This window comes from Manihot esculenta, chromosome 14 (genome assembly GCF_001659605.2).
Source record: "Manihot esculenta cultivar AM560-2 chromosome 14, M.esculenta_v8, whole genome shotgun sequence".
Lineage (NCBI taxonomy): Eukaryota > Viridiplantae > Streptophyta > Magnoliopsida > Malpighiales > Euphorbiaceae > Manihot > Manihot esculenta.
Genome location: NC_035174.2, coordinates 16,610,997 through 16,638,189, shown reverse-complemented (window position 1 = coordinate 16,638,189; position 27,193 = coordinate 16,610,997). Strand labels below are relative to the sequence as shown.

The following is a 27,193-nucleotide window of genomic DNA, read 5'->3' as shown; positions in this document are numbered from 1 at the left end:
TAGGATTTGCAATCCCTAAATCTAAAACACAAGGGGTAGATCTATCAACTAAAGTAACAGGAGGTGAAGTTGTATGGGACTGGAAAGCTAATAAAATATTAGTGTTGAATCCCACATCGGTTGTGGAAAGGGGTCATGTGCCACTTATATGAGTCATAGGCACTCCTCCCCTCTTAAGCTAACTTTTGGAGTGAGTTAGGCCTGATCCAAATTTAACATGGTGTCAAAGCCTCCCCATCCGATGTTGAACCTCCCATAAATATGTCACGCAAAAATAAAATTTTGAGCATAATAGGGTGTATTGAATCCCACATCGATTGTAGAAAATGGTCATGTGCCTCTTATATGGGTCATAGGCACTCTTCTCTCTTGAGCTAACTTTTGGGGTGAGTTAGATCTGTCCCAAATTTAACAATTAGAATTAGTTGTCATATGGACCAAAATTAATGAACCATGTAGCTAAGGAGACAAAACGTGAGGTGGATTTACCTGACTAAGGGATAGTAGTAACAAAAGAATTTATGAATCTTAGTACCTCTTTATATTGAAAAAATTGTGCAAACTTTTCTACAAAATACTAAAATAGTTTTCTCAAATGATGAGATTGCTATTTGATGAGACTACCACGGCTTCAAACCAAAACCAAAAGATGAAAAATGGTACAACACCACACTGAGCAATAATAAAATTGTCACCAAATGGGTAATTAAAACCCCAAAAGCCACAAAAATAACAAATAGTAGAGAATCCCTAAACAGTAGAGTTGAGCCAAGTTCAAAGCAACCAAAAGGCTAATCTCCTTAATTGGAGTATCAAACTTCAAAACAGCACTCAAGGCTACAAAACCCAAGCCGAGTCGACACTAGAAGAGGAGACGAAATAGCTGAATCTCGCTGAAAAATGCCACACGCGCCGGTGTGGCATCGGAGCAAAAAGGTGTGTGAGGCGCGTGTGAGCCACATGCGCGTCATCCTGTCATCGGATTTGATCAGGCAGACTATCTTGGACAGCGAAACTAATGGTGGGGTGGTGATGCAAAAGACACCCTAATTGGGTGATCCGGAAGTGAAAGATGTGAAACCCAAAAATTGCCTGAAGAAAATTTGGATACCAAGACAATTTGAAGTACCAACTCATATACCATTAAAACTCAGAATTTTCTGTGCGTATTCTATTAAAAATGATACAATATTTACATATAAGATACTTTGTAATCATATATTCTAACTTAGAAAAGTATTTCTATAATTATGCTAATAATTATTATATAGTTGACTTGCTATAACATGTGAACACGCTATCTCAAAATGGTGGCATTTTTAAAGTAGCTCGAACTCTTATGTTTCAAATGAAAATTCCAAAAAAATTTCAAGCAGATGCAATTTTCAAAACTTTTTTTTAATTAATTAAATGTCATCTTGTATTCTTCATGGTGATATTTTTTCATACGTCTTATTTCTGTCCTAATCTTTATTTCCTATTGAACTTGTATGTTTGGTTGTACTTACTTTGTACGAAATGTTCATCTATAAATCACTAAATTGAATCCTAAATCTCTTCGATGTGTCTTCTTTGGTTATTTCAGACTTCAAAAAAAGTAGAGAGGTTTCTCTCAAGTCCTTAATTGTTATCTTATATCTATCAATATTACATTCTTTGAGTTTTCCTTTTTTCTCTTCACCTCCATTTTATAAAAGTCCGGGAAAGAAGGATGATTTATTAGTATATTATGTTAAACAGATGTTCATACCTCAACCTCCTACAGGTGCGTCTGTTTCGGCAATTGTTCATCTCGATATTGTTCATGTTTATTCTAGGAGATTAGAGACTCTTGACTGAGACCATCGACCAACAACTTCTTCGTTGAAAGATCTAGCATACCATTATTGCTCCTCAGTTTGACTTAAACCTTCCTATTGCCCTTAGTAAAGGTAAACATTCTTCCACATATCTTATCTCCTTTTTTGTTTCTTATGATAAGTTATTCTCATCTTCAGTCCCTCGAACTGTGGGCGAGGCATTATCTCATCCCAACTAGCATGCTGCAATAGACAAGGAAATGATGGTCTTGAACACTAATGGTACTTGAAAATTGGTTTCTTTGCCCCAAGAAATGTAGGCGATTGGTTATAAATGGATATTCATAGTGAAGGTAAATCCTAATCGGATTGTTGCTCATCTCAAGGCCCATTTAATTGTCAAAGGTTATACTAAAGAGTTGACTATTCTTTTTGTTCAACTATTTGTTTCTTTGGCAGCTACATATACTTGGTCCCTATATCAGCTGGACATTAAGATGTTTTTCTTTAAGGTGAGCTTTAAGAGGAAGTTTATATAGAGAAACCACTTGGCTTTGTTGCTCAAGAGAAGTCAGGCAAAATTAGTAAACTTAAAAAATATCTTTATAACTCGAAATAGAATCCACAGGCATAGTTTAACAAATTTAGTGAAATAGTCCAAAAGTCGGTATGCAAATAAGTAAACATAATCACTTAATAGTTTATAGAAACTCTTATGGTGGATCAATCTTGTTAGTAGTATATAGGTATGATATTGTTATTACAGGTAGTGATGTTGTAAATATCACATCTCTAAAAGAGTTTTTCAAGTTAGGGCTCTTTAAAATACTTTCTAGATATTGAGGTTACAAAATGTACTAAAAGTATTTTCTTATTCTAAAAAAAATATGTTCTTGATCTATTGACAGAAATAGAAAAGTTTGGTGCTAAACCTTGCAATGCGCTAATGACTCTGAATCTCCCACTAACCGCAAAAGATAATGAGTCATTTACAGATCTTGAAATGTATATTAGTAGGCTAGCTAAATTATTTGATGGTGACTTGTCCAAACATTGGATATTCAGTTAGTGTAATGAGTCAATTTATGTCTTCTCTTACCATTTCTCATTGGGAAGCCTTAGGATAAATTTTGTGTTACTTGAAATGAATAAAATGATTTGAATGCCGACTGAGTAGGATCAAATGTTGATAGAGGTAACTTGATGTTATGGAGAAGTAAGAAACAAACTGTAGACTCCTCATTCAGTGCTTTAGCAGAATATCGAGTCATAGCACAAACCATATGTGACGTTTTATAGGCACATCAACTGCTAGAAAAAGTTGGTTTCAAGAACTTATTGCTTGTTAAATTATGGTGTGATATCAAGTGACTATCCATATTACTTCAAATCCAATATTTCATAAGCGAACAAAGAATATGGAGATTAATTATCACTTCATTCATGTAAAGATAAAATGAAAGATAATCTTAACAAGACATATCAAAATTGGAAAATAATTAGCAGAAATCTTTACTAAAGCTCTAAACAAAACCGGATTGATTGCATATGTAATAAGTTGAGCATGATTGATATCTTTGCTCTAATTCGAGAGAGTGTTATAAAGATTAAATTTGAAAGGAGAGTGTTATGGAAACTAAATATGTATAAATATGTTCTTGATTGTAAGCTTGATCTTAGACTTAATAGCTTAATTTTAAGCTTAATCTAGGAAATCACTTTCATTCACACTTTTATATAAATTCGTACTAATTTTTTTACAGAAAATTCCAAAGTTCACACGATTCATTGCCATACACTTCCTCCTCTTCAGTCCCTCACTTCAACTTCAGTCCCTCCTTCCTGACTCTACCCAACCACATCTTCATTATCATGTCCTATATTGATGGCCTTCTGTTGCTTACAAACATGGCCAGAGAAATATTTGCCACCATATCTATAATAAGATCTAAGCCTGCTTGTTATTATTTTGGGTGTTGAAGAATTAGTTTGAGGCTTGGAATTCATATTTTTTACTTGGTTTGAGATTGTTGGGTTGAATTGTTATTGCTGGGATGGCTTTGAAGTATTACTGGTGGAGGTGCTACTTTATTTTGGGAAGAAATTACAGTCAGCAGCTAGTGTTTTGGGTGCATAAGAAAGGGTTTGGGTTGACTGAGAAATTTTGTAGGTAATGGAATTTGGGTTGATGGTAGTTGATGTAGTGTTTTGGGTGCATAGGAAAGGTTTTATGTTGACTGAGAATTTTTGTAGGTAATGGAATTTGGGTTGATGGTAGTTGATGTATGGAATGACGTAAAGGATTTAATAGCAAAGGTATGGTTCTTGGCAGCCCCTAAAAGTCGTTGTTGATATCTATCTATCTCAAATGCATGGGTTAGGTGGCAGGCGTCATCATCCTGACTATGGGTCTGATTTCATTTTTTAAACCCCTAATAAACCCTGACGAAATATAATTTTTCCCCAATTTAGGCATAAGTCTCTCCATCTTACGCCCCCTTTTTCTCCCTCTCCTGCTCATCCGACCTCCAGTCCCTCCAACTATCATATTGATGGTTCCACTGGAACCGTCATTAACCGGTCCTGTCCTTGGCCTTCGGAGTCTTTCTACAGTAGGGTTCTGCTGAGGTCTTTCTCCTTCTGGTTTCTTTACAAAGTTTCGCAAGTGCCCCCTTTTAATCAGCCTTTCGATCTCACTAATCAGCTGGTAACAGTTATTAGTGTCATGGCCGTATGTACGATGGTACTAGCAGTATTTGTCAGGATCTCGCTGGCTTGCTTCAGCCCTCATTGGTTTCGACCATTGGAGTAATTCTTTGTTTTCTACCACCATGAGCACTTTGGCTCGAGAGGCGTTGAGAGGGGTCAGGGTCTCTGGAACTCGCGGAGGAAATGGTATTTAGTCCCTTCGGTCCCAAGGTTGTCTATACACTTCAGGCCTTTTGTTTTGTCTTTTTTCGTGCCTTTCCGGCCTCCTTTCCTCTGGGGCTTTCCCCCTGTCTGCCGCTTTCTTGGCGAACCTGCTCCTCATTAAGGCATCATCCTACCTTATGTATTTTTCCGCTCTTTTCATCAGTTCCGCCAGCGAGATAGGGGCTTTCTACTTAACGAGCCAAAAAACTCTGGGGAGGTCATCCCTTTCTGCATGGCTTCTACTGCTCTGCTTTCGTCCAGCTCGGGAATCTACTGGGCCTCTGTATTGAAACGGGCTACATAACGATTATATGCTGATATTTTTCCATATAACCTTCCTGCCTCAGTTTTATGAATTCCTCTGCTACATATTCTATCCCTTTATCCCCAAATTAGTACAAAGGGCTTCTTTAAACTCCTCCCAACGAATAAACCTTTCCCCTGTTCCAAATACAGAAGCATCAGCCCTATCAAACAAAAGAAAAAAAAAAACTTGCAATTCCCAACCTTCAAAGTACTTAACACACTTTCTAACTCAAGCCCTAGGTTCTTTTTCCTCAAATGCAATCAGTTCTATCTTTTGCAACATAGGAAATTTTATAGAGTTACCTTGGTCTTTGGTAGATCCAAGATTGGGGTTAGGAAGCAATCCTATAGTCTACACAAATCTACAAGAGCCATCCTTTACTAGCAACATAGGAGAGACAAATGGACTCTTGCTTGGCTGGATGATGGAGGATGCCAACATTTCATTCACCAATTTCTCAATCCCCTTTTTGATAGCGAGGATTCCTATATGGCCTTATGGTCACAGGCCTAGAATTCAATTGCAAAGGAATGGTATGGTTATGAGATATGAAGGGTGGCAACCCTTTAGGTTCCTCAAATATGTTCCTGTACTTAGCCAGAAGAGATTGCAGAGTTGGGAGGGGTATTGCAGCTGGTAGGGGTTTGGGCTGATTGTTTTTCGGAATAGATCCAAGGCAGCAGTGGAGGTGGAAGAATAGTATCCTTGCAGAGTCACCAATTTCCCATCCTTCTGAAGAGTAATTTTATCCCCCTCAAAGTCAAAGAGAACAGGGTTGAAGCTCTTCATTCAATCCACTCCAAGACCATATCAAATCCCCCAAGGTCCAAAATTCTCATGTCAAATGAGAATGTGGAATTCTGAATTTTTCATTCAAAGGCCTTACATACTCCTAAGCTAGATATTCTTCTTCCATCCGCCACAGTAACAGCTGAAATGGGGCTAGCAAGTAGAAAGTGCTGGAAGTTTCAACTCATCAGCTATCTTTCTATCCAAAAAAACTATTGGTGCTACAACTATCAACCAGCACCACCAATTGCCTATTTTTGTAGGCTGTCAGTAGCTTAATGGTATTTGTTCCTTGGTTGCCCTTAAATGCATGGACAGACAAGGTCATTTCATCATTACCATCCTCCATTTGGTCTGCAGTCACTTCTTCCTGCCCAGCTTCTTCATTGCCCACACTTTCAATCTCTTCTATCTGCACAGCCATAACAGATTTGGCTTTACAGATGTGCCTAGGGAAATATCTCTCCCCACACCTGAAGTAGGGTTTGGCTGATCTTTTTTCAGATTGGGTGGGTTGTTGGTTGCTGTAGGTGGAGCTTTGGATAGTGGAGGTGGAAGGTTGAGTAATTGCAGCTTTATATATACTGGTAGGGTTGGTTTTCCAGTTTTGAGATGATTCAGAATTGGGAAGTTTTGGTGGATAAGAAGAATTTTGATTAGGTAAAGTACTCTTGTTGTAGGTTATAGGGTTTTGATAGTAGGTATTGGTTTTGTACTGATCCATCCTCTAACCCTGCTCACCAAAACTTGCACACAAATTTTTCTCAAACGCCTCCCAAACATCAGAGTTCTCACTTTTCTTCCAGTATGATACCATGCATATGCTCTTTCAATTAATAAGAGGCTTGCTATCCCTACCCTCTGTTCTCTAGGGACTTTTATAGACTTCAAAATACTCAATACTTTTTCTAATCCAAGCTCTAGTTTCAATTCCATCAAAAGTAATCAGCTTTATTTTAGGGAGGTGATTACCTTGAATTCTAGATTTGCTGTAGTTGCAGCTCCTACAGGCTAAGAGTTGCTTCCATGATCTCTCGGCATGGGTAAGATGCCTCTGCTTTCAGCACTGGAAGTTTCTCCCTCAGCTTCCGTGATTCCTTTTCCCTTATTTCCCACCAGATGAATCAACAAAGTTTTTAACTCATCAAGAACAGAATTCTTGAGACTGGCGGTGTTCGCAATTAAATCTTCCCTGATACAGGTCCTCATGTCGTCCTTCTATCCTTTCAATTCCTCAAAATTTCGACAGAAATTATTCTGTAATTCTCGCAATTGATCCTCGAATTCCGCCAATTTCACAGTGTCAGCACTAACAATCTGAGATCTGGTCATCTCGCGACTCCAACTCACCAATTCTCACCAGAATCTGCTATGCTTTGATACCAAATGTTAGGTAATCCCTAACAGATATGGTAATCTCAGTGGTAGTTAGTGAGAATAATAGAAATAAAGAAGAAAGGAGAGAGACTTAGAAGAAAGGGAGGGACTTTAGAGAGAGAAAGGAAGGAAAGAGAGAATTTTAGGGGGAAGCACAGTTGGGTTTATTGATTAATGAATGCACTAAATAGGGCTTTTTCAGCTATTTATATACAAACTCGCTAAAAATAACTGTTTCTGCCAAAACTACTTGCTTATTATTATTATTTTTTTCCAAGCACTTATTTCTATACCTAGTTGTTCTATATGTAATACATTCGTGTATGATCGTAATAATTTAATGTTCCTTAACTCTCTGTAAGGCACATCATATACCAACTCTAACTCTCTAAGTAGATTGTAATGGAGCTTAACTTGAATTGAGGACAACCGTGATGCAACAATTTTCATTTGAGTGCAAACCTATGTGGTTAGACTTAACTTTGACCTATGTAGTTCCAATCCATAGGAAATGCCTTAAACCTAGAAATAAAATATGAAAATATGTAATATGCAGCAATTGCAACCACTGAAATCGTCATTTAAATTTATTGGTCACTTACTATTTGCCCCTTTGAGCGATTCTCACTAGTAGGTCCTCCCTACTTGGAAATTGAATTAATTTGCCTTACATTTTGATTTGGTTCGCTATTTAGTACCTTCATCCAAAAAAGTAGAATTTTGCCATAACTTTGCTTAAAAAGACACTTCCAAGTTTTAATCATCTTTAATCTTTATATTTATACGTGTTAAATATTAAAATTATTTTGGAAAATTTTCTTTTAGAAAATAAATTTCTCTTGGAAAATAAGTTCATATTGAAAGGTTTTTGTAAATCTTTTTACAGTATTTTTTTAGAAAAAAAAAAAAACATTTTCCTGGGAAAAACTTTTTTCCTTAAAAAAATGGAGAACCTATGTGCTTTGAAGATGCTTTTTTACTATTTCTTTCCAGAGAAAAATATTTAGCTTTTTGTTAAAACTTCTTTTTTGGTCTTTTTGAAAGTTCAAATGCATTTATACCTCTGGCCACTTCGTTAAGTGTTAGCTAACCATAAAAGTAACTAGAGGGATTAAATTTAAAAACAAAAAAAGGTAAGGACCAATTAATCAATTATCAAACACTGGGACCTACTAGTGATTATGACCTAAACTCAAGAAATAAGTAATTTACCTTAACTATATTCAGCTCATCACCATCAGCAACTAGCTCTATCGGAAATAGATGGCATAGCTAAAGAGAGGGAGGAAAAATTAAGATAGCAAAATTCCCACTTAATGTTTGCAAGAGTACTACTCGATCAAAAGCCAGGCAAAAACAGAGTTCTACCGAGTATCTGCTCTCACTTTCCAATCTAATGCACCAAATCACAGAAAACAAAAAAACATACTGTAGATCCATTAATTTTTACACAGGGTCTATCTATTGCTTAACAAAATTTTTACACTTCTTTGTCTTGGATTCATGCATTTTCTCATAGGTCGTGATCACATCTAGTTATCAGTTGAAAACAACATTAAACTATGCATAAGGTACAATCTATGGATCATGCAGCAGAGAAAAATTATCATCTATAGCATGGAAGGAATGGCTAACAAAATCATCATGCTTTAGCTAAATTTCAGCTCATACTTTCACAGACTAGGTATGCTTCTGTATTAAAATATATAAAATTTCACAACTGTAGTACCTGGGCTATGTGTTTAGCAGATATGAGATCAACCATAACAAAAGATGCATGCCATCCTTGCTTTAAACCAAAAATTTCAAGGAGACCATCATCAGGATGGGCCTCAACAAACCCCCTCTGCCAAAATAAATAATTAAACATATACAAATCATGCTTGGGAATAATTGGTGTACCTAGGAAGTACATTTTAACCCCACGCCGCTGAATTAGGTCTATCTGGAATTATTAGTTGAACTGCTATTGAGAAACCACCACTTTATATATATTAATTAGAGACCGTTAAAAATTAGGTTTAGTTAAATTAAATATGTTTCAGTCATAAGAATTCCAAAACAGCTTTTTCAACAATATCTAAAATGTTTTTTTTCCTTCCAAAAAGCAAGTTTGAACCACAATTCCGAACAAGATCTAAGTTTCATTCAGATCAGTAAATCATAATTTCTACATAGATTAAAATGGTACGTGAAAGAAAAAATAACAGTCAATAAGTGTGACAAACATTATCCCTTGTAATAATAATAGATACCTTTTCCAAATACTCTGGATTTGGACTGCCCCATGGGTTTCTTCCACTTCCATAATTCTGAAGGTTTAGAGCAACTATTGCCCTCACACTGAAAGAGACGCAAGCAGAATTGGAATAAAAAGGTAAAGAGAATTTAACAATCACCACACCAATAAAATAAAAAGCAGCGATGGTGTTACATTTTGGTTCCCAAGTAAATTTAGTGCGATAGGAAAATTTTCTCAAAAGATCAAGAGAATATTAAAACAAATAATATTCAAATACAATATTCAAAAATTTCTAAAAAAAAATGCAATATTCACATATATAAGAGGTCATTGGAAATATAAAAGCAAACAGTTATTATGCTCCTGTCAGAAGTAGTGCTTACATGCATATCATTGCTCAGATCTTTATGCATCTCAAGCAAAAGTTGTATCAATCAAACCCTACCTTTTAGGAATTGGAATAAACTCCCATTCTGAGCAATTAACTTTTTTAACATGCATCCTCAGGATATTTTTCAGTCCCCTGCATCAAGAAAATTTATATTAGCACACAATCTAATTAAGAGAAATCATTGACATACTGTATTAGTAAAAAGTTGCAAAAGAATGGCACAGTACCATAATAAGTGTAGAATAGTATAAGCAGTTTAGCTAAATGGTGCAGGTTAATGTAATTAAGAATGATGCATATTTTTATTTGTTGTAACAGTAACTGGCCAGCTGGTTGAGTCAAGCTACTTGCTCTCCTGCCTGTTTCTGCTTGTTCTGGATTTTTAGCACTTGTTATGGAGTTGTTATAGAAACGAGAATATAAAGAGAAAGGCATGCATGGTAAAACATCTTGAATTCCATTGAAATATAAAAGTGTCTATTAAGATTTCCTCTTGTTTTGTGTGTGTTCTTTTATGTTCTTATCAATTGGTATCAGAACAACGTTCCTACGCCATGGTGGATAATATATGCTGGCAAGAATGTGGAAAGGAAATTGCTAATTCAGTTATGGAGTCTAAAAACAAGCAAGTAGATAGACCAGAATCTAGATTGCAGGATATGGTCACTGAGATGAGGTCACTGATTATTGGAGTCAACGGACAAAACATGCAAGCGAAGGGAGCAGGAAATGTGGAAGAGAAAGTACAAGGAGAAAGAAATGTTTGAGATAATCTATGGGGAAGTACCACAAAATTTGAGTTCCCTTATTTGACGGGATGATTATTGAGAATTGAATACTTCATTGAAGTAGGCAAGATAGCACCTAAAAACGAAGTGAAGGTGGCAGCCATGCACTTGGAAGGGCATGGTATATAGTGGCACCAGGAATTAGAGGTACGTGTTGAAAGATTTGATTGACAGATATTTCCCTTTATTGTATAGGGAGTTTAGCCTTAATTGTAGAGATTTAATTATAGAAATTATTTATTGCGTTTCTTGTAAATCTTCTTAACTAGGTTTATTACTATTACTCTTGTATAAATAGAGTGTATTTAGCTATGTAAAATCATCAGAAACACAATTCAAAATCCTCCCAAAATTTTTCATAACCGTTTGGGACATCTTAATCTTCCCAAATTGCAGAAAATTGTCTCTAGTCTTCTTCTTTTGTTTTCTTCAGCATGTGAGTCATGTCAACTTGAAAAATAAATTCGGGCTTCATTTTCCAAGCGAGTCAATAAGAGTAAAAAATTTTAAAATCCAATGCACCAAAGTGAGAAAACATAACCTAGTTTCCAAAAAGACAACGTCAAGTACCAAAAGCAGCCAAAAACTTCATGACAAGGCATATAAACTTCCCAAAACATGCAAGCAATAACAATAAGTCAATAATAAGAGTAAACTAAATGACATAAGAACTACTTAGGTTTAGATTTATATATCTAACCTTAAACTTGGATCACTTACGCATGGTGTTAGGAACCAACCCTGACCGCAACTGTAACTGGAGTAGATTAACTGTAAGTTATAGATCAGTTAAAGTTACATATTAGAATCAACATACGACTGTATCCACATTAAAATTGCAGCAAATACTCTTAAGATAACATAATATCAGTCAAAACATTTCAAGAGACATTAATTCACTCATCAAATGGTAATAATATGGAATTAAAGCAAAATTTCAGGTTTTCCTCTAATTTTTCTTCTTTCTAAAACTAATACTTGACCTGCAAATTTGAATTTTTTGGAATACTAATGCAAAATATCCATCAATTTTATCATGGTTGCAAATGGAGACCAAACACAGTCTACTAAACATATGACTCACAGTTACCAGGAATGCATGGTATGGGCACAAGATACACCACTCAGCAAGATATAAAACAGGAGTGTAGGGTTAGTTCGTACACCAATTTGTGGTGGTTCTTAAACTATATCAATTTGCTTCACGGTATGTGAACTATAATCCCCAAGTCAAAAAAAATATCAAATTAAATAATAATTTCCTTTTATTTTTCATAGAAATTTTAGAAATACATATTTTTATGATTTATGTCAAGCATCCACTCAACATAAAAGATCAAACTTGCAGGTAAATAATTGTTTAAATGTTTAATCTCTAATACACCCCCACATGCAAATCGCCACTGAATTTTAAGCACGAACAAAAACAAGCTCACTTTACCTTGCGCTGAAATGTTTAATTAATAAGTGGAAGCAGCCATGGTCTGAATCTAGACCTTTTGGTCTGAAAGACTCATACCATCTCAAGAAATCATTTAACCTTTTTCACGCACTTGAGCGCTCCAATAATAGTTTTATCTCTAACACACAATAGCATGAATGCTCAATAAATAGGGGCAGTTAAGATTTGAATGTTTAGATTTTTGAGTTTAAGAACCTCTAATAACATATCAAGAAACTACTTAGCCCAAAAGCTCAAGCTTGTAGGAAAAGGCCCTAAGAACAATTTTATCTCTAACATACACCTATATGCGAATGCTCACTAGCGTTGAAGCATAAAAGAGTCCAAGCCCATTTTACCTTGGGCCAAAATGTTTAATTAATAAATGGGGACAGTAAAATTCAAACTTTGGACTTTTTTTATCTTAGAGACTTTGACACCATATCACAAAATACTCAACCTAAAAGCTCAGGAGAGGCCCCAATAGTACTTTTATTTCTAATGCACACTTGCATGCAAAGGCCAACTAGGATTGAAGAGTTAACAACCACACAGGCCTACTTTACCTTGTCCTAAAATGTTTAGTTAGTAAATAAGGATGGCCATGATTCAAATACCAGACATTTTGGTCTAGGAGGCCCTGATTCATGTTAAGACACCATTCCATCTAAAAGGTTAAGCAAATAAATGTGGACCCCAAAGAAAGTCTTATCTCTAACAATTTATACATTTACAAATCTAAGATTACTAAAAAAGAAAGTCCATAAAATTTTCACCATTAGATGTAGCATACACCAATGAATTAGCCAAATTGAAATTTTATTCCAATTTTAAATTTTAACAAATTTAGCAGCTCATATATTAATTGGCTCCTATCGCAATAAATTACTCAATTTCTGGTATTTTACTCACTTAAAATTAGTAGAAATAGCCACATGACTAACCCTTCATTACTTCCCATTACAAATAATAAATAAGCAACAAATCTCACTTAATGTTATAATTAGGAACCCATTTCCATTTCATATTCTATTTCTTCTTCTTCTTTTTGAATGTTATAGGTTATAGGAAGTAAATATTGATAGATGTGTTAGTTACTTAATCTTAGGGAGTGCATGATCATAGACTTGATTCCCTCTCCTTTCTAGATAACATTTTTCATGTATAAATATGTTGTAATCTCTATTATAATATACATAACAAATATTACCTTTCTACATGGTATCAGAGCTTCTCGTGTAGAGATTTATTTTTTTTTTCTATTCTGTTTTGAAACTTAGGACTCATATTCTTTAAGATTACTCATATAGAGTGACATTTGTCTCTCACCATCCATCCAGGAAGGATGCCGGAGAGTCGGCGACCCTTCCCTAAAGAGCTAATGGTTGTACGGCCAAGAGTGAGCTTCACGCGCCACGACAAGTTTTTTAACACCGTCCCACTCGCCGGTGCATGGAGGTGCGTCACATGTCCGTTGTTGCTCCAGTCACCCTAGCCGGAGTCACCTCAAAGCACTGTCATCAGTTCTGTGGTCTGTTTGTCGTTTGGGTGTTTGGTGGAGGTGTTTTTGGTTTAGATTGTATTTTTGGGTATTCTTCATGTCCTAGCGTTCTGGTACTATTCACGTCCTAGCATTTTGATACTATTCACATCCTTTTTTCCTATTTCTTCTATTGTCATTGCTTTGCGTTGGTTGTTCTCATGGCTGAAGTTAAAAATACCATAGCTAATGTGATTTTTGTGATGACTAAAATCACGGAACACAAATTAAATGGATCTAATTTTCTGGATTAGAGTAAGACTATCCGTATTTATTTACGAAATATCATAATGGATGATCATCTTACCAAGAATCCTCTAATTGATGACACTAGGAAAGATTGGATGAGGGATGATGCTTGATTATTTTTGCAGATCCGAAATTTCATTCATAGTGAGGTAATCAGCCTTATTAATCACAGTAAATTTGTTAAATCCGTATTTATTTACGAAATATCATAATGGATGATCATCTTATCAAGAATCCTCTAATTGATGACACTAGGAAAGATTGGATGAGAGATGATGCTTGATTATTTTTGCAGATCCGAAATTCTATTCATAGTGAGGTAATCAGCCTTATTAATCACAGTAAATTTGTTAAAGAATTAATGGATTATTTGGAGTTATTATATTCTGTCAAAGGGAATATTTCTCGCATTTATGATGTGTATAAGGTGTTTTATAAAGCTGAGAAATATGATAGAACTCTAACTTCATATTTTAAGGATCTTAAAAGGGTGTTCGAGGAACTTAATGTCTTGATACCTTTTAGTATAAATGTGAAAACTCAATAAGCTCAACGAGAGCAAATGGTTGTTATGAGCTTTCTTGCAAGTCTCCTTCTAGAGTTTGAGATAGCTAAATCTCAAGTTCTTTCTGACTCTGAAATATTATTGTTACATGATGTTTTCACTAAGGTTTTGCATACAGAATCTTCCTCTCCATGACAGTGGCAGATAAGGTGAGAAAAGGGGAGGTTTTAATGATGGTAGAGGATCTCAGCGTCCTAGAAAGTAGTTCCTACTTCTGACTCTGGTGGAATCATTTGTTATTAGTGTCGTGAATCTAGACACGCTAAGAAGACATGCTTGAAACTTTAGAATAAGAATCAACACTCACAAATAGCGCACATGACAGTTGAGGCCTTTTCTAATAAGGAAATTTTGATATCTGTAGATGAGTATTCATAATTCACTCAATACCAGACATCTCTGAAATCCTCTAATTCTCCTATCACTGCAATTGCTGAGTCATGTAACTCTACTGCATCCTTTGTGTCTTCATCCTTAAAATGGATTATTGGTTCTGGTGCTACCGATTATATGTCAAGTAATTGTACCCTTTTGCCCAATCTTAAGTCTCATACATTATCTTCTTATGTTACTCTTGCTAATGGCTCTAAATCTTCTGTCATGGATTCTAGACATGTCAAATTAACGCCTTCTCTTTCTGTATCCTCTCTGTTATACCTTCCTGAATTCTCCTTTAATTTGCTTTGCGTTAGTAAACTCACCCGTGCACTGAATTGTTGTGACATTCTTTTCTGGTCATTGTATTTTTCAGGATCTTTTGACGAAGCAAATTATTGGTAGAAGGCGTGAGTTAGAGGGTTTTTACATCTTGGATCAACAACTACTTAGATCTCTTACATATTCCATGAGTTTAACTCCTTTTGATGTTCGTTGTCGGTTGAGGCATCCTTTTCTCTCTGTTTTGAAGAAATTATGTACACAGTTTCACTCTTTATCTATTTTAGATTGCGAGTCTTATCAATTTGCCAAACATCACAGTTTACCTACTATGTCTCGAGTAAATAAATGGATTTTGTCCCCCTTTAAGTTAATGCATTCAGATGTTTGGGGTCCTTGTCCTATTATGTCTAAGTCTGACTTCAAGTACTTTGTTACTTTTGTTGATGATTTCTCTCGCACTACTTGATTATTTTTAATGAAGAGTCGTTTAGAATTATTCTCTATCTTTTGTGCTTTCTATGCATATTTCTATTCAAATTGCAAAGTGATAATGCTAAAGAATATCTTTCTAGGGAATTTCAATCTTATTTGTCACAAAAAAGGATGCTTCATCAGTCTTCCTGTGTTGACTCTTTCACAGAATGGGATTGTCAAATGAAAAAATTGACATCTTCTTGAAATAGCCAGAACTCTTTTATTCTAAATGAAAGTCCCTAAATGCTTTTGGGTTGATGTTGTATTCACTGCTTATTTTTTTATCAATCGCATGCCCTCCTCCGTTTTTCATGATGATATCCCTTATAACATTTTGTTTCCCACTAAATCTTTGTTTTCTATTGAATTATATATCTTTGGCTATACTTGTTTTGTTCGTAAGTTTTATCCATAGATTATTAAATTGGATCCCAAATCACTCAAATGTGTCTTTCTTGACTACTCTAGACTTCAAAAAGAGTATCATTATTTTTCTCCTAATCTTAATCAGTACTTTATGTCTGCTGATGTAATATTTTTTTAGTCCACTTCATTCTTTCCACCATCCTCTATTTATGACACCCAAGGTGAGAAAGATGACCTCCTGTTATATACTGTTCGCTCTTTGTCTCATTCTCAGACCCTTCATGCACCTTCCTCTCATATGCCAGGTTGCCCTCCCATTTTTCATGTTTATTCTAGATGCCTAGAGGACTTTGACTCCACTGCTCTACCAGCTTCTTCATCGGCAGACTCTGCTCCCACCGATCCTTTACCGTCTGATTTAGATTTGCCTATTACTCTTCACAAAGGTAAACATATTTGCACTCATCCTATTTCTTCTTTTGTTTCTTATGGTCAATTATCCTCTTCTTCCCATTATTTTTCCACTGCTTTAGATTCTATTTTAGTCCTCAAAATTGTTATTGAGGCTTTATCCCATCCTGGTTGGCGTGCTACAATGGAAGAAATTATGGCCCTAGACACTAATAGTACTTGGGAGTTGGTGTCCTTGCTCCTAAGAAAGCGGGCTATTGGGTGTAAATGGGTATTTGCAGTGAAAGTAAACCCTGATGGATTTGTTGCTTGCCTCAAGACCTGTTTAGTGGCCAAAGGTTATGCTCAAACTTATGGAGTTGACTATTCTGATATATTCTCTCCAATTGCCAAGCTCGCATCTGTTCAATTGTTTATTTCCTTGGCAACATGATTGGCATTTGCATCAACTGAATATTAAAAATGCTTTTCTTCATAGTGACCTTCAGGAGGAGGTTTATATTGAGCAACCACCTGGTTTTGTTGTTCAGGGGAGTTAGGCAAGGTTTGTAAACTTCGAAAATCCCTCTATGGCTTGAAACGAAGTCCTCGTGCATAGTTTGGCAGGTTTAGTGAGGTGGTCCAACAGTTTAGAATGAAGATGAGTAAGTGTGATCACTCGGTGTTTTATAAAAGTTTTAATAATGGAGTAATTCTGCTTGTAGTATATGTGAGTGATATTGTTATCAAAGGAAGTAATGTTACTGGCATTACATCCCTAAAATAATTTCTCAAAACACAGTTTCATACAAAAGGATTTGGGCTCCTTGAAATATTTTTTGGGCATTGAAGTTATGCGGTATAAGAAAGGCATTTTCTTATCTCAAAGAAAAAATGTTCTTGATTTGTTAACATAAATAGGAAAATTGAATGCTAAGCATTATAGTGCACCAATGACCTCTAACCTTCAACTTATCACAAAAGACACCGATACATTTGCAGATCCTGAAATGTATAGAAGATTAGTTGGCAAGCTGAATTATTTGACAGTGACTCGTCCTGATATTGCATATTCAGTGAGTGTGGTAAGTCAGTTTATGTCCTCTCCTACTATTGCTCAATGGGATGCTCTAGTATAGATTCTTTGCTACTTGAAAGGGGCTCCAGAACGAGGCCTCTTCTATGGTAAATATGGGCACTCAAATATTGAATGCTTTTTTGATACTGATTAGGCAGGTTCGAAGGTTATTGATAGAAGCTTAACCACTGGATATTGTATTTTTGTGGGAGGCAACCTCGTCTCATGAAGAAGTAAGAAGCAAAATGTGGTCTCTCATTCTAGTGCTAAATCTGAATATCGAGCCATGGCACAAGTTGTATGTGAAGTCTTGTGGGTGTCAATCATTGGAAGAGGTTGGATTCACAAATTCAGTGCCTGCTAAGTTGTATTGTGATAATCAAGCAGCTATCCATATTGCCTCTAATCCAGTATTTCATGAGAGGACCAAACATATCGAGATTGACTGTCATTTTGCTCGTGAGAAGGTCCAATAAAAGATAATCTCAACGGGACATATCAGAACTGAAGAACAATTAGAAGATATCTTCACTAAAGCTCTAAATGGGACTTAAGTTGATTATATATGTAACAAGTTAGGCACGATTAACATCTATGCTCCAACTTGAGAGAGAGTGTTAAAGGAAGTAAATATTATGTTGATAATATCGATAGATGTGTTAGTTGCTTAACCTTAGAGATTGCATGATCATAGGCTTGATTTCTTTTCCTTTCTAGATAAAGTTTTTTATGTATAAATGTGTTGTAATCTCTATTATAATATACACAATGAATATTACCTTTCTACATTGAACATATTACTACTTTCCCTTACTAAAACTTAATCGTCCTTTCCAGTTGATAAGCATTGCCATTGGAAACATACTAGCTAAATCAAAAGCAAAGCAAAACCTGAAATGCAAGTTTTAGCAATCCATATTGCATATTGAGGTGATCCATAATGCTAACATACTATGTTTTGGAGCACATGTACCAAGTCGTGGTATGTAGCATTTGGAGAAGCAAATTAGATGACTATGATATGATTTGAATAATAAAACCTATCCACTACTATAAATTCAAAAACTAAAATGATAATATGAAATCTCCAAATCTTTTAAAGTCATATATTAATTTGCACCAAAATGTTTCACATGTGCACCTATATTGTTATAAGATTCGCGGATGAGAAGTAATTTAGCACCTCTCTCAATCAAAAACATGGATTTGAATTGCAGTTGCGTCACGCAATCATGGCTGTGGGTAATGAAAATAGACCTAAAAAGGCGGTAATGTAACAGTAACAATCTACCATTATGCAAATTTTTTTGAAAAATCTGCTAAGTTTATGAAATAACAAAGATTTAAAGATATACTCAAACTAAGACACATAACCAAATACTAAGCATAGTTATATCAAATACACATAAATGGGTTTATATTGCAGCCACATTTGCAGTCACAACCACAAGTGGAAAGAAGCATGTAATGGCTGCATATAACTATAACAGCCGAATGCTTTACACATGTTTGAAAAAATTACAAAGTTTTTGTATGAATAGGTATTAGAAAACAAAACAAAAAACTTTTGTTTCAAATTTATATGTAAAAGTGTGATTAATCGCTCTTCTTCACTTCAAATAAACTCTCATTGGTTGAAAATCTTAGCTCAAAAAGTAAAGACTTGTAGAAAGAGAGAAAATTTTAAATGAAAAGTTGAAAGAAAGTTAGAAACAGAAACAGAAACGTAGACTCAGATAAACTAGAAAACAAAATAATGAGTTGCTACCTCCATTCGGGCAATAAAATAAAGGCAAACACCCTATTTAAATCCTTAAGAAACAAGCAAAAAGTTAGCTAAGCCAAAGTCAAATAAAATGGTCCGCTTCTCAAACTTTTAAAATAGTCACTTAAACTCTTAAACATTTTAAGAGCCATTTTAAGTTCAAAACCTTAACTCTATTAATTTTCCATTAGTAAATAAAACTGGGACCTGCAAGCACTTAGCCGGCATTAAATAAATAAATTTAATTTGAAAAAATTTTATGATTAAGTTTAAAATATTTTCAGATTTTTTATTAAATTATTTATCTTATGTTTAAAATATTTTCAGATTTTTTATTAAATTATTTATCTTATAGACTTTATAAAATTAATAATTATTTTTTATAGACTTTATAGAATTATTTTATTTGATTTATTATAAACTTAAGTTTATTAAAAACACAAAATCATTTACTTCAATAAATCACATAAAAGAAAATTATTTTATTTTATTTTCTTATCAAACAAACACAAAACTTTAATCTCATAATCTCCTTTAAAATTTTTGAAGGTATCATTGAAAATATATGACTATCACTCTACATGTAAAATAAATAATAGAAAGCCATAAAAATATATGAAAATTTTAAATTTCATTAAATTTATTTTTGATGTTGATTATTTATAATTCTTATATTTTATAGGTTTTATTAAGTTCTATTAAGAATATTGCGTCAGACCAAGACTTAAATTACTTTTTACTTACTTTTCAAAGTCTAGGAACGCCATTTTGCCTAAATGAAAAAAAAGATATCTATGAAAATGATAGACTATTACTATTACTTAACGTTAACATTAAATCACGATCATTATCATTATTATTATTATTATTATTATTATTATTATTATTATTATTATTATTATTATTATTATTATTATTATTATTATCCATGTTCCAGAGGAAAGTCTTTAGAGCAATACTTTGAAGGAAACTAATCTAGTAAAGAAAGATGAAATGCACAAGGAACTTCATAATAAAATGTTAAGTTCATGTTATATTTTCAAGGAAAATTAAAATATATGAAGTCATATATGAATGGGTACAAAGATTTAACCAAACCTTATTTGTTATAGGACCTTTTGCAAGGTAAGGTTTTTCATTACGTAAATGATGGAAGCCGTAAGCTACTTGAGCATCCATTCCTATATGACCAAAAATAAAATTAAATTCTTTGTAATAAAATTAAATGTTTTGTTTGATATGAATCATACGCATGTAAACAAAACAGCTTGCTTAACGCTTTTGGAACTCATATTAACATACCTACACTAAAGTAATTGTAAAAGACTCCTTCATAGCAATTCACTCTCTCAGGCAACGGGCCCTCAACTTCCAAACCCTGTAATGGCAAGAAGAGTAGGCCATAAAAAAACATAACCTCAAACACTTCACATAATCAAATTACAACAAACATGGGGCCTCAAACTTGTGGCAGTTTTCATTGTATACAATTAAATAAACTTTTTTCGTTATTACTAAAAGTGCACATTAACCTTTCATTCTTTTTTTAAGGAAAAAAAAATGAGAGATTTGGATACATGGGTAGGTAAAGGAAAACAAAGGAGAGATAGTATTTTAGATAAGAGAGAATAATAATATCTTGACCCATAGTTTAAAGAAAAGTAATATCCCTGGATCCCTTAAGGAAGAAGCAAAGTACAATTACTCACATGAACTTTAAAAAAATTCTAAAACTTATGAAGTTAATCTATGAGTATGAGCCAAAGAAATGAGCATTTAAGGGCAGTTGGGTGAGAGAAAATTTTAAAGCAGCAACATTTACAACCTGATCAAGAGAACAGTCTTCTGTGTGTTTCAAAGAATAGGGTGGATCCACAACTTCTCCAAATGGCATCATCACTAGAAGATGCCAACTGCATCATCAAAGATAATGTTTAGTTAATGCACTGAAATGATAAAATCAAGCTACAGCTGTCATAACAAATAGGGGTCTATTCATGAATAAGAATCCAACTAATTGGGCAGACAAAATGATGCAAAGTGGGGAAAAGATATATTGCAAAAAGGTAATCCATAACTGTCAATAGAGATTTCTTAGTCACTACATGCACATAAAATGGAACCGCTCATATTTATATTTTGCTAAACTAATGATCATAAACTCGTGAATGAAAATGATATTTGTCATATTGATTTTAGTTAATTGTTATCATGACATTATTGGCTTCACATATCAATCAAGGAATTATCATAATAAAATGTAAATGTAATTAACAACACTTTGCAATATTTTTATGCAAGTTAATAACTAATATATTGGAAGACTCCATCTTAGGAATCCCATCATTGGCCAAAAAAAGTTACAAAATTCTAATGGTAAGTTCCATATTAGATAAACTTTTTCAATAAAAATAAATAAACCTTTCAAAATTCAAATGTAATGCAACTCTTAATATGAGCAGCCTCCTACATTTCACTGCCACGATTATATAGAACTACAAAGCAACAACCTCATAATAAAATGTAAATGTCATTAACAACACTTTGCAATATTTTAATGCAGGTTAATAACTAATATAATACAACACTTTGCAATATTTTAATGCAGGTTAATAACTAATATAATGGAAGACTCCATCTTAGGAATCCCTTCTTTGGCAAAAAAAAAATTACAAAATTCTGATGGTAAGTTCCATATTAGATAAACTTTTTCAATAAAAATAAACCTTTCAAAATTCAAATATAATGCAAATCTTAATATGAGAGGCCTCCCATATTTCAATGCCACGATTATAGAGAACTACAAAGCAACAACCTCAAAGCTATAAGCAAGTTATTTAATGTTGACATCAAGGCATGTCAGATTTTCAAAATTAAGGACCACAGCTATTTCACGTATACATAGATACTCAAACATTTTTATAGAACTACAATGCAACAACCTCAAAGCTATAAGCAAGCTACATAATACAACAATTGTGTGGTGTGCATGTGTATACTTATACATATACACACATATACATACATATATGTGTATGTGTGTGTATACATATACATACATATATATATATATATATATATATATATAACATGTGTGTGTGTTTATGTATGTTATATAACGGTTAGTTCTAACATAACGGTTATATAGAACTACAATGCAACAACCTCAACACTATAAGCAAGGTATTTAATCCTGACATTAAGATGTCAAATTTTGAAAAATCATGGATGACAACTATTTCACAGGATATATATAGATAGAACTAGAAAGCAACGGAAAGCAATGGTTATTACCTAATTATAGACTAGAGGCTACTGTATATATACACACTTATTTCCATGGAGAAATATACGGAAAATTACCTAATTATTCCTTATCTTATACAGATTATAAGGCCTTGTTAAGGCGGCTCCTAAGAATTCTCTATCAATCAATTAGTCTATAATTATGTAATCTCCTATGATAATGTACAGATTATGTTCACACTCTAACACGGGGGTTGGATCATAAATATTTATCATGCCCAACTTGTTAGAAAGATATTCTATTCGAGACCCATTTAAAGCTTTAGTGAATAGATCACTCAGTTGCTCTCCTGTCTTCACATAACTGGTGGAGATTAAATTTTCTTGAATCTTCTCACGGATGAAATGACAATCAACTTTCAATATGCTTAGTCCGTTCGTAGTATATTGGATTGGAAGCAATGTAAAGAGCAGTCTGATTATCATACTAAAGTTTCACGGGTGACGCAACATCAATACCAACTTCCTTCAGCAGATGTTTTATCCATAGAATTCACAAGTGGATTGAGCCATAGCCCTGTATTTTGACTCGGCACTGGATCTGGATATCACATTTTGCTTCTTACTTTTTCAAGTCACTAGGTTTCCTCCAACAAATACACAGTAGCCTCTAGTCGACCTTCTATCACTTTTGGATCCCTCCCAGTCAACATTAGAAAAATACTCAAGTGCAGTATGTCCATGATCACTGTAGAGTATACCAAGTCCATGAGTCCCTTTTAGATAACATAGAATTTGTTCTAGAGCGGTCCAATGTTTCACCGAAGGTGAAGACATAAACTGACTTACAACACTTACCGCAAAAGTAATATTTGGCCGAGTCATCACCAAAGGTAGTTTAGCTTTCCAAGCAACCTCCTGTACCTCTCTGGATCATCATAAGGGTTTCTGTCATCCTTTGTAAGACATATATTAAGAATCATTGGTGTGCTACATGGTTGAGCTCTCATCTTCCCAGTTTCTATAAGCAAGTCAAGGACATACTTCCTTTGAGACAGGAAAATTCCCTTTTACTCCTCAAGACTTCGACTCCTAAGAAATACTTAAGCTGACCCAAGTCTTTAGTATGAAAACTCGCATGGAAGTAGTTTTTGAGAGAAGAGATCTATGTACTATCATTCCCTATAATGACAATATCATCAACATATACAACAAGGAGAATAATACCAGTATCTGAATTTTTATAGAATACTGAATGGTCACACTTGCTTTTTTTCAATCTAAATTTTTGAACAATTTCACTGAACTTGCAAAACCATGCACGGGACTCTGCTTTAAACCATACAAAGATTTCTTCAAATGGCAAAATTTTCCATACTCTCCCCCTGAGCAACAAACGCTGGTAGTTGCTCCATATACACCTCCTCTTGGAGGTCACCATGTAAAAATACATTCTTGATATTCAATTAGTGTAAAGGCCAAAGCTGAGAAGCAGCTAAGGATGAATAAGCAAACTGAGGTCATCTTTGCCATAGAAGAAAAAGTGTCAGAATGGTCAACGCCATAGGTTTGGGCATAACTTTTGGCGACAAGATGAGTCTTAAGCCTCGCTATGGAACCATCTGGATTGACTTTGATGTCAAAAACCCATTTACAGCCCACAGCCTTCTTGCCAGAAGGTAAATCAACTAGTTCTCAAGTATGATTTTCATCTAGAGCCTTGATCTCTTCAAACATTGCATGACGCCATCCAGAATGAGGCAGGACCTCTTTAACTGTCTTAGGCAAAGAAATAGAATCTAGAGAGACAATTAAGGAGGTAGAGGAAGGAGACAGGTGATCATAAGACAGAAAGTTAGCAATAGAATAGGTAGATTTACACTATCGTTTACCTTTACGAAGACTAATGGGGAGGTCAAGGTCACTCGGTGGTGGATCCGATGGCGAAGAAGATTCCGGTGCAGGATATGTATCATCAGGTACTGGTCTTCGATAGTAAACTTGAACAACTGACTGTTTAACAGGAGACTGAGTACTAGAAGGAATGTTACCATCAGATTGTACAACAGAAGGCATACTCGAAGAAGTCCCACCATCAGATATGATTCTATAAATGAGTCACTCATCGTCCTCCTCTTGATCATGAGAGGTTTGTGCAACAGGATAAAAAGGAATTTGCTCGGAAAATGCTACATTTGTTGAGACCAGATATTTGTTGAGGTCTAGAGAGTAACACCGATACCCTTTCTGAAGGCGAGAATATCCCAAAAAAATACATTTCAAAGCTTTAGGATCAAGTTTAGTCACATGAGGTCTGACATCCCGAACATAGCAAGTGCTGCCAAATAGTCGTGGTTCGAGAGAAAATAATAGCTTCTTAGGAAAGAGCACATTATAAGGAGTATTACTATTTAGTACTGTAGAGGGCAAGCGATTAATGAGAAAGCATGCAGTAGAGACCGCATCGGCCCAAAATTGCTTAGGAACTTGCATTTGAAACAACAAAGCTCGAGCAATTTCAAGAAGATGTCAATTCTTCCTTTCAGCTATTCCATTTTGAGCAAGTGTATCAACACATGATGATTGGTGAAGAATATCATGTTGAGTCATATAAGCCTGGAATAATTCTGACATATATTCTTTAGCATTATCGCTCCGCAAAATTTGCACAGAAACATTAAATTGAGTCTTGATTTCAGTACAAAATGCAGAAAAATGAGAAAATACTTCCGAACGATGTGTCATAAACTAAATCTAATTCATTCTAGAGTAATCATCCACAAAAGTGATAAAATATCTGAATTCAGTCTTAGATCCAACTAGACATGGGTCCCAAACATCTGAATGAACTAATTCAAAAGCAGACTCAGCTCGTTTATGACTCTAGGACTTAAAGAGTTTCAATGATGTTTTGCAAACTTTGGCTATAAGGAAGTCAATATCCTCCCCTAAGCCTATAATTTGAGAAGAAGAAATGAAAGTAGCACCTTTAATTTTGAAAAAGAGTAACGGTTGTTACATGATAAGAAAACACTTACCTATCTAGACGGCAAACTGGACCAGTAATAGCCCTGTGAAGAGATTTTTTCACAGCAGATTTCCAAGCAAATGGAAATGAGCCTCCCTGAAGAAAATATTTGCATATGGTTTGATAAAAGCAAGACAGAAGCAAGCAGGCCAGAATTCAATGTAAAAAACATGCCTACCCAACCAAAACTCCTAGCCAGATCATTGCCAGTACCCAGAGGAATGATTCCCACAGGAGGGTTTGGCTCCCTCCCCTGTCTGTTAAGTGCTGCAAGACTCCCCAGTATCCAACCAACTGTACCATCACCTCCTGCAACCTGCCAAGCCATCCAAGAACTTTACAATGTGAAGTACAAGTATTCTAGAGTATTAACATAGCATCAACTGCCCATATCAATGCATGACATTCTCACAAGTCCCACTGATTACACTAAATGAATCCAGAAAAATATGCTCATGATGAGTTGTCACAGTAAATATACCATAATTCTCATCTTTTCTCGAGTATCTCTGGCACAAAAATCACCAAGGCCAGCCAACTTCTCTAGGCAGACTAGCCCATATTCAACAAATTCGTGAGGTCTCACATCAAAGAGATCAAAAACCTGCATTGCAAATCATTCCCCATTCAAACCAGCAACTTTACCATACCAACTCCAAATAACATGGAAATTAACAAAAAAAAATTAAAAAAAAGAAACCAAGATATTGGAGTTCCAAACAAAATGAGACTGAAAATACGCTGGCTTACCTAAATGTGATATGTGATCAATTAGGGGATAACCCACAAGAATAGAGTGTCCACCAATCAATAAAGAAATGAAAAAAGAATTCTATGAATCAATATAAACTCAACAACCAGTGAATCATTTCCACCATACAAATCCATGACACATTGAAGCAAAACTGATATTTTTTATCTTGATAGCTGAAGTAGATAGGAATGTTAATTTCCAGTGGACCTTTTACTTCTTCATTCAAACAGAACTTTGATTAAAAAACAAAAACCACCAAAACAAGTGAATACATACTTAACACAATTTTAAAAAAAAATGGTACCTGTTCTTCTCCCATTAGATGCTGAAGCCGTTCCCGGAGTTCAGGTCCATGTCGGCCGCCACTCCTAGAATTGACAAAAACAACCATAGGACACTCAGGAGCCTCCTCACGGGCATTAAGTTCACCGGTATTGAAGTAACGCTCGCCTACACCGACGGCGTCTTTAAACCTGATGGAGTCGCGAATGGCGAGACGCAGATACTTCGGAATCAGCAGCTTTTTCTTCAAGTTCTCCTTATCGATTCCGACCCCTGACAACCCGCACACACCGATCGATTCAATCATCGACGATCGCGCCGGCACGATCCGCGCCGACAATCCTCCGGTCGACGTCGGCGAGTCCATCTCCAATACTATCCGTCAGTCTCTGCAAAGCCAAGTGCTGTAATGGCTTTGGTTGTGTTTGAGTAGGAACTGAAAATTTTATGGCTTTTTGTAGAGAGAAACGGAGAAAATGGTTGCAACAGTTTTTGTTTTTTTATGTTTTTTTTTTTTTATTTTGTCCGTTAAAGCTACGTTTCCGATTTTAAAATTGAGGCGTGGTGACAGATAAATTAGTGCCCCTGTATCCTTTTTGAAATTACTGAATACACCACACACCTTCCTGCTACTTCAATGGCCGACACCTGCTAGGACTAATAACGGCATATATTATATCATTTATTTTAACATATAAACAAATATATCGTTTTTATTTATAATATTATTAAAATAAATAAACATAATT

At 34.9% G+C, this 27,193-nt stretch overlaps 1 protein-coding gene and 1 long non-coding RNA gene across 3 annotated transcripts in view; both read right to left on the bottom strand.

Annotated features, from left to right (window-relative positions):
• LOC110630804 (diacylglycerol kinase 4) overlaps positions 1 to 26,972 on the bottom strand; it is a 60,760-nt gene extending 33,788 nt beyond the window's left edge. The window contains exons 1-11 of one of the 2 annotated variants that reach the window (XM_021778390.1): positions 26,467 to 26,972; positions 25,890 to 26,012; positions 25,587 to 25,724; positions 25,419 to 25,504; positions 20,960 to 21,047; positions 20,437 to 20,512; positions 20,233 to 20,315; positions 11,307 to 11,377; positions 9,873 to 9,950; positions 9,441 to 9,528; positions 8,915 to 9,031 (exon numbers count right to left, since the gene is read on the bottom strand). In XM_021778390.1, coding sequence (XP_021634082.1) covers positions 8,915 to 9,031; positions 9,441 to 9,528; positions 9,873 to 9,950; positions 11,307 to 11,377; positions 20,233 to 20,315; positions 20,437 to 20,512; positions 20,960 to 21,047; positions 25,419 to 25,504; positions 25,587 to 25,724; positions 25,890 to 26,012; positions 26,467 to 26,811 — 1,293 coding nt within the window. In that variant the 5' untranslated portion in view covers positions 26,812 to 26,972. The remainder of the gene's footprint in view (positions 1 to 8,914; positions 9,032 to 9,440; positions 9,529 to 9,872; positions 9,951 to 11,306; positions 11,378 to 20,232; positions 20,316 to 20,436; positions 20,513 to 20,959; positions 21,048 to 25,418; positions 25,505 to 25,586; positions 25,725 to 25,889; positions 26,013 to 26,466) is intronic. The other variant, XM_043950799.1, reaches the window with a different exon arrangement.
• Positions 3,219 to 6,774, bottom strand: LOC122721825. Its single transcript, XR_006348611.1, has 2 exons — positions 5,322 to 6,774; positions 3,219 to 5,153 (listed from the first exon to the last, which is right to left on the bottom strand). It is a non-coding gene; the product is annotated as an uncharacterized LOC122721825 (long non-coding RNA).
• Positions 26,973 to 27,193: the final 221 nt, after the last annotated feature.